Raw genomic sequence first — 7,800 nt, 5'->3', positions numbered from 1 at the left:
GACACCATTTTCTTCTAGCTTCTGTGCAGACAAAATTATTTGGCCGTTATCACTGTAAAGCTGCTTTGACACAATCTGCATTGTAAAAAGCGCTATATAAATAAAGGTGAGATGACTTGACTTCATAATGTTGCAAATTTTGTGCAATAATTTTGCCCCTTTCAGTTTGGTGCAATAACAACTAAACTAACAAATGTGTCCAATTATTTCCCCAAATAATATATTGGATGATGCTGCATCATCATGCTGTACATGGTAAAATATATATCTATATTTGCTAAAATTTTGCAGTAAATGCATAGTATTCTTAAGGCATCTTACCTTACTGCTTTATATAATATAGCCTAGTAAGTGCTTAATTTGCTTGCAGCTCAGTTTGATTTATAGGGATAATTCATCAAGAAAATAAAAATCTGTCACCATTCGCTTACCCTTGTGTCGCTCCAAACCTGTATGACTTGTGAAACACAAAAGAAGATATTCTGAAGAATCTGTGGTTCAAACAACATTGATTGTATGGAGAGAGAAAAAAAGACAGTGTTCCACAGAAAAAAAAAGAAAGAAGAAGAAGAAGAAGAAGAAGAAACGGTTTACGGGTGACCAAATTTTGGGGGTTTAATGTATTTTTTCCCCTTTTCTCCTGTTTTAGTTTGGTTTATGAACAGTGACCAAACTAAAACAGGAGAAAAGGGGAAAAAATATTAATTATTTCTATTGAATAAATGCATTTAATGAACATATTAGTCACTATAGTTTGCAAAAACGTTTTAAGATTATAAACTGCCTGAAGACAATTAAATCATAATTGTGGAATAACGTGAAATATAACATTTATTTGAAAGAATAAATAAATAATCAAAATAAAATAAAATAATAAATAAATAATCGCGCTACAGTTTGGTCCAATCAGAGTGGCTCTTCAAAAGAGCGGAAAAACGCAGAGAAGTTCCACCTATGACGGAGAGCTGCAAGAAAGAGGGCGGGGATTTTAGTGAATCACGTGACCATCGCCCAATCAAATCGTTCGGTTACAGCACAGAGGCGGGAGCAAAACAAGTGTGTTTTACATGAGCTTTGCTGCAGTCATCGTGGAATCCAGTTTATCGAAATGGCGGAGACGGCAGACGGAATGGAGGTAAGCTGGAGCTGCTCAAGGCCATTCTCACCCAGAACACCTCTGATATCAATTAGCTGTTTACTGTAGCAGAATCGATGCGGCGACTTTGTTTGTTGAGTTGTGGTTGTGATTGTTTAGTCGCTGAACACATTTGTTTGCTGCGTATGAGGTTCTCAGGTGGCTGGAAATGTGCGCACACGCATCTTGAGCATCCATTTTAGCCAGCCTCGGATACTTCATTCATTTCGCATCACGTGTCGGCTACTGCTAATTGGCTAAAACGAGTTAGTTTCGAGTTTTAAATGTTATGTGCCGCCGTTAATTGGCTTTATTAATATGGGTCATGTAAGCTAGACCCCGTTTTCCTTCCATGAGGGTCATTTGGAGCAAGCTGGCGGAGAGCTGGAGTCACTTATTGTTGGGTTCAGACCGCATGGGACTGAACACCGCATCTTGATGGACATGAACTACTTTTGCTGCTTAATGCAGCTTTGTTCATCAACCGTGATTAAATAAGTCTTAATTAACGATTCATCAAGGTGTGCTGTACATGGCGGTGTGGCAAAGTTTGTTTTTTTTTTTTTTCCCCTCTACCACGTTTTTCCTTCATGCGTTTAATTTAAATGTTCAAGAGGTCTTCCGGCGCTGTTAAAGCGATTATACTGATTCAAAAGGCGAGTTAGTATAACAGCGTAACATTAGTAGTATAACGTTAAATGAAAGAACAAAATGTTAAAGTTTTGCGGTAAAAAGGCTCATATAACGGGTTCAACTAGCTTGAGTAGTCTTAACTGGTTTTAAAGAGGCAATGCTGGTCTTGAACTGGCACAAGCTGTATGTAATGATGGATTTAGAACATCTTAAATTCATTTACCGAAAACACTTCTTCTGATTCGTTTAGTGACTCTTTCTAAAGGGTTTTTTTTTTAACGCCGGTTGGTGGCGACACGTGATTGTTGCTTATTAACTCATTGATTCGTTAAAGGTTTAGTTCACCCAAAAATGAAAATAATGTCAGTTGTTACTCACCCACACTTGTAAGACCTTTGTTCATCTTCAGAACACAAATTAAGATATTTTTGATAATCTTATGGATCAGTGAGGCCTCCATTGACCGTAATGTTACTTCCTCTCTCAAGATTCATAAAGGTACTAAAAACATATTTAAGTCAGTTCATGTGAGTTCATTAGTTCTAGCCTAATATTATAAAGCGATAAGAATACTTTTTGTGCACCAAAAAACACAAAATAATGACTTTTCAACAATATAGTGATGGGCCGATTTCAAACCACTGCTTCAGAGCTTTACGAATCGTATCAGTGATTCGGAGCACCAAAGTCACGTGATTTCAGCAGTTTAGCTGTTTGATAGATCCGAATCACTGATTCAATTCGTAAAGCTATGAAGCAGTTTTTTTTTAAATCGGCCCATCACTAGACATTGTTAAAGTCGTTATTTAGTTTTTTTGGTGCACAAAGTATTGTTGTTTTATAATACGGTAGAACTACTGAACTCACATGAACTGATTTAAATATGTCTTTAGTACCTTTATGGATCTTGAGTTTGAATGGCTTTGCTCTCAATGGAGGCCTCACTGAGCCATCAGATTTTATCAAAAATATCTTAATTTGTGTTCTGAAGATGAACGACATGAAGGTGAGTAATAAATGACAGAATTTTCATTTTTGGGTGAACTAACCCTTTAAAACAACATATTTGCGACAGAAACAAATTTTAAAGTTGTTAAAGTTAAAGTTGAAGCCTTGTTCACAATTCCATACAGTTTACAACAAAGCAGTTTTATGATGACCTTTTGGTCTAGCTGGGTTTTCCCCAATCAAAATGGTATTTCAACATGCATAAGACAATGCCAAATATTAAGTGAAGCCCTACTCATTCTTTCATAGTGCATAATTTGTTTCTTATTTTGTTTGTTCTTAATGTCTTTTAAGGTGTCACAGGGAGAGAGCTCAGTGAAACCTGCAGCAGAAGATATGACCTCCAAAGACTACTACTTTGATTCCTACGCACACTTTGGCATTCATGAGGTACAGTCTTATTGGTCCATCGTGTCTCATGAAAAGTTGTTCATTTAAATGTCTCCATATCTGTCTGTGACTAACGTAAACTCATTCTGTGTCCACAGGAGATGCTAAAGGATGAAGTTCGTACTCTGACGTACAGAAACTCCATGTTCCACAACAAGCATCTCTTCAAGGATAAAGTGGTGCTGGATGTTGGGAGTGGAACCGGCATCCTCTGTATGTTTGCAGCCAAAGCTGGGGCCAAAAAAGTTATTGGGGTGAGTGTAAATCCTACCTGTTTCTGTAAATGTAGCCTCATTGTTTTAAAACGGTTTAGTTTTTGTTATGGATACAGAGTAGTTTAGTTGAATGAGCTAATTGCCTATCCTGTTAAGGTGATAGGTGTTATCATGCTGTGCTTTTGTCAGGTTTTTCCATTATTTTGTCGGTTATCATGCTGTGCTTTTGTCAGGTTATTCATTTATTCTTTTGTCATTTGTTCCCCAGATTGAGTGCAGCAGTATATCAGACTATGCTGTGAAGATTGTGAAGGCCAACAAGTTGGATCATAGTAAGGACTTCTCAGAGCTTTTGACTTCCACATTGTTACAGACCTTATTTGCACAGCCAAGCTACAGCTTTTGTGATCTTTTGAACTGAACTTATGTATTGTGAGTTATGTTCCCCAAATACTTAACCTTATTTTCCCTGTCTAGTCGTAACCATTATTAAAGGCAAAGTGGAGGAGGTTGAGCTTCCTGTGGAAAAAGTAGACATAATCATCTCTGAGTGGATGGGCTACTGTCTCTTCTACGAATCCATGCTCAACACTGTCATTTATGCAAGAGACAAATGGCTGGTGGGTGTATGCTAATGTCCTTTTAAAGCGTTGGAGTGTTGGAGCTATTCAAAATTGTGCATGCTGACATGAATTTAATCAATGTTCACGTTGTCCTTTTTTTCTTTTTCAGAAACCCGATGGTCTGATTTTCCCTGACAGAGCCACGCTCTATGTCACTGCTATTGAGGACCGACAGTACAAGGACTACAAAATTCACTGTATGTGTCAATCTCTGAATACATTTTTAAGTGTGCATCTGACAGAAGACTCCTATTTCATGTAAAAAAATTTTTTTTTTTTTTTTTAAAGGGTGGGAGAATGTTTATGGATTTGACATGTCCTGTATCAAGGAAGTGGCTATTAAGGAACCTCTTGTGGATGTTGTTGACCCCAAGCAGCTTGTTAGCACTGCCTGCCTCATTAAGGTTAGTACTCTACCAAAAATGTGCTCTTGCAATGTATAGTGTTTTATTTTGAAGTAACCCTTGCTATCCATTCTCTCGGTTCATTAGGAGGTGGACATCTACACAGTGAAGATCGAGGACTTGTCCTTCACGTCACCTTTCTGCCTGCAGGTGAAAAGGAATGACTACATCCATGCTCTGGTAACCTACTTCAACATAGAGTTCACTCGCTGCCACAAGAGGACAGGCTTTTCTACTAGTGAGTACTGTTTTTCTTTCCCCTATCTTTCTCTACAGCACCACTTTCACTTTGACTTGAAATATAAAAAAAACCCTGTTGAAAAACAAAGTGAATTTTTCTTTTAGGCCCAGAGTCTCCTTACACTCACTGGAAGCAGACTGTGTTCTACCTTGATGACTATCTGACGGTAAAGACCGGAGAGGAGATCTTTGGCACCATCAGCATGAAACCTAACGTCAAGAATAACGTAAGCCCCATCTGCTCTTTAATACTCTGCATTCACAGGGGGGGTCAGTGCTTAACGGAGGGCGTGTCTGAAGCTTGTTATAGTGTTAACAGCCAATCGCATTACTTTCCGGTGTTGCATGAATTCATTTGGCTAGCGTCTGTGCTTGGGAAATTGCATAAGGCAATCTGATTGGCTGATGCCTGCGTTGGCGCTTGGAGTTAAGAAATCTTCAACTTGTACTGTGAGTGACACGACAGAACCCACAATTCAGTTCGACAATGCATGACGTCACCCAATCAATGTGAATGAGAAGCGTTAACGCTGACGCCCAGTGTGAATGCAGTGTAAAAGCTCAATTTTAGAAGAGTATCTTTGAAAGTGTAGAAAATTTTAGCACATCTGTATTGTTTTGCAATAATGTAAAAGTTGATTGGGTTCTAAAAAATTACACACTAGGGTTTTGGCTTAGTAAGATTCTTTTAATACAGTAGTCAACGTTTGAAGTGGATCAAAACCTTTCATCAAAGTTGTCCTAAAACCTTCTTAGAAAAAACTAAAACCTTAGTTCTTAGGACAACTTTGAACTTTTTGGATCCACTTCAAATGTTGACGACTATATTTTTAAACCATTTACTTTATCAAAAGTACAGTCTTAATTTTATAATGTCTTTTGCTGGGTTGCAACAAAACGAGCATCAAAAGTCCCCCCACCACACATTTTGAATATTTGTGGCTATTTTAGGAGCAATATGAAGATTTTCACAATCTTAGTCTTAATTTAATATGAAACCTGTTGACTGCCTTAAGTTGTCCCTAACAAAGATAATGTTGCTACAGTTCTACTAATCTATAAATCCACATTCCTGTCCATTTAAGTGGATTTTTATTTATTTATTTTTTTATATAAAGGTTGATCTAATTTTTAAACCCCCCTTTATCTTCCAGAGAGACCTGGACTTTACCGTCGACATCGACTTCAAGGGTCAGCTTTGTGAGGTGTCCAAGACGTCAGAGTACAGAATGCGCTAGATTCATTGAGCATCAGTGTGCAAGGCAACTCAGAGAGCAGTGTATGCATGTGTGAAACATGTACTTTGTTACATGACTGCGCATGACAGACATTTTTAGAGATTCTGTTTTACAGAATAGTGTCTGACATGGAGGATTTTGAGAGTTATTTTCCATTTTTAAATTAACTTTTTTTTTTTTTTTTTTTTTGTGGATTGTGTAATGCACCAAAGGGGACTAAACATGGCATATTTTGTGCTCTTTTTCAAACTTCCTTTTTGGCCCTGCTTTTTCCAAATTTTAGGTGCACCATCTTGGATGGGATCCATTGAATTTATGCATGCATGCACGTGTGCACACACATATAACTGCTCTCTTTTGCCTATTTGTCTGTCTGACAAGTCATCCATGTGTATGTCTCTTTATTTTTCAGTTTTTTTTTTTTTTTTTTCCCTGCCATGCCAACATGTCTGTGTTGGTCACTGTAAGAAAATGCAAATCAGCCATATGTGTTTTGATATTCCATCTGGTAAAGCTAGTATCTTCCATGTAGGTAAAACCTGTTGTCATGTTTCACTGTGGTCAGGAGCTCTACCTAGTGATTTGCTGAATGAGCCCATATCATTTTGTATTTCTGCAGTTAGTTTGGACCATCAGTAGAGGGCACCTCCTTAATGTGCCATTTGTCTTCTGTGAATAACCGTTTTAATTCATGTAGTGCTGTTTCCTAATTTGTTACCCTTTTTTTTTTTTTTTTTTTTTTTTTAATACTTGTGGCAATGACCCAATTGGAGGATAATATTGTGTTATGGATGAGATGGCATAGTAATCTCTTGTACAACTTGTAGGTGGTGTTAATGAGCACTATTTTAGATCCTTTGATCTTTTTAATGTCACATAGGAAGAATCTTCATCCATGACTGACTGTTTAGTTTAAGCTTATCTGCTGCTCTTTTGCACTATAAGCACTTAAAACTAAGTTTCTCAGACCCAGAATTACAATTTAATTCCATGGAGGAAAACCTTCAGACTAAATTTTCCATAGAAGTGCTTTTATTGAAGGGTGATGCTTTTCCTGTGTTTGAGTAACTTCACATTTGTTCCATATTGTGATTTTCTCTCATAGTGTTGCTGTGTACTACAGTGTTTTTGTCGAGGGGTGCAAGTTCACGTTTTGTGTCTAGCACTGGTGTGGATTATTACCAGGCAGGCATTTGTCCACTTGGAATTTTTCTTTTTTTTGAAATAAAAACAAATTAAACCTGCGTTTTTGTTTTTCAATGATTCAAAAATGCAAACTTACTAAACACTGTAGTTTGTCACACAGAATTTTATGAAAGCATTTTATGTAGGAATCTTTAGCTGATTGTCAAAGTTATTCAGTTTTTAAATGTTTTAGAAACCTTCATGCTTAATAATTGATAGTTGCTTTGAATTGCTTATAGATTAAGCTGAGGCTTTTTGGAAATGTTGCAGCCATCCCATTCTCCCCTTCCTGATGTTCCTTTTACAGTTGCAATAGTTTTTCATACAGTCCTTCATTTGAGGTTGAATCTTTAACACCTATTTTGATGCCATTTTATACTATTGCTCGCATATCTGATTAATTTTGCCTCTGCACTTGTGTTCTTTCTTGTGTTCAATGCTTCTTTCTTTTGCTTCCTCAGCTGTATCTCTTCATTTTTGCCCCTTCTGCTTCTGAACTATGTAGTCCATCAGCAGTGTTGACCGCTCTTTTTGTAGTTTTTGCAACTGGTGTGTCAATTTTTTTTCTCATTTTCTCTCTGATCTAAATCTGATTATCAATCTAGCAAACCTGTTTTGCTTTTGAATATATTACAGCTGTCTTTGGGTGCTAATGTGTTCCATATTTGAACAATTCAAATGTGAATGACTTATGAATGCTTACTGAATAATGTGTTAACACCACACAAT

The 7,800-nt window shown here is 37.1% G+C and overlaps 1 protein-coding gene across 1 annotated transcript; it reads left to right on the top strand.

The window, feature by feature from the left end:
- Positions 1-989: 989 nt before the first annotated feature.
- Positions 990-7,130, top strand: prmt1 (protein arginine methyltransferase 1). The gene is made up of 10 exons (XM_048205603.1): positions 990-1,135; positions 3,071-3,166; positions 3,265-3,420; positions 3,650-3,713; positions 3,859-4,001; positions 4,114-4,201; positions 4,293-4,408; positions 4,496-4,646; positions 4,754-4,875; positions 5,803-7,130. The coding sequence occupies exons 1-10, from the start codon at positions 1,109-1,111 to the stop codon at positions 5,884-5,886; spliced, it is 1,047 nt and encodes a 348-aa protein (XP_048061560.1). The 5' UTR covers positions 990-1,108; the 3' UTR covers positions 5,887-7,130.
- The last annotated feature ends 670 nt before the right edge of the window (positions 7,131-7,800 follow it).

Source organism: Megalobrama amblycephala, linkage group LG1 (genome assembly GCF_018812025.1).
Source record: "Megalobrama amblycephala isolate DHTTF-2021 linkage group LG1, ASM1881202v1, whole genome shotgun sequence".
Lineage (NCBI taxonomy): Eukaryota > Metazoa > Chordata > Actinopteri > Cypriniformes > Xenocyprididae > Megalobrama > Megalobrama amblycephala.
This window is presented reverse-complemented; position numbering and strand designations above follow the sequence as displayed.

Excerpts from the sequence above, each read along its gene's own strand:
- prmt1 (XM_048205603.1), top strand. The coding sequence starts at position 1,109 with ATGGCGGAGACGGCAGACGGAATGGAG. Across the intron at positions 1,136-3,070 it reads AGACGGCAGACGGAATGGAG|GTGTCACAGGGAGAGAGCTC; the intron begins GTAAGCTGGAGC and ends ATGTCTTTTAAG. Across the intron at positions 4,409-4,495 it reads GCACTGCCTGCCTCATTAAG|GAGGTGGACATCTACACAGT; the intron begins GTTAGTACTCTA and ends TCGGTTCATTAG.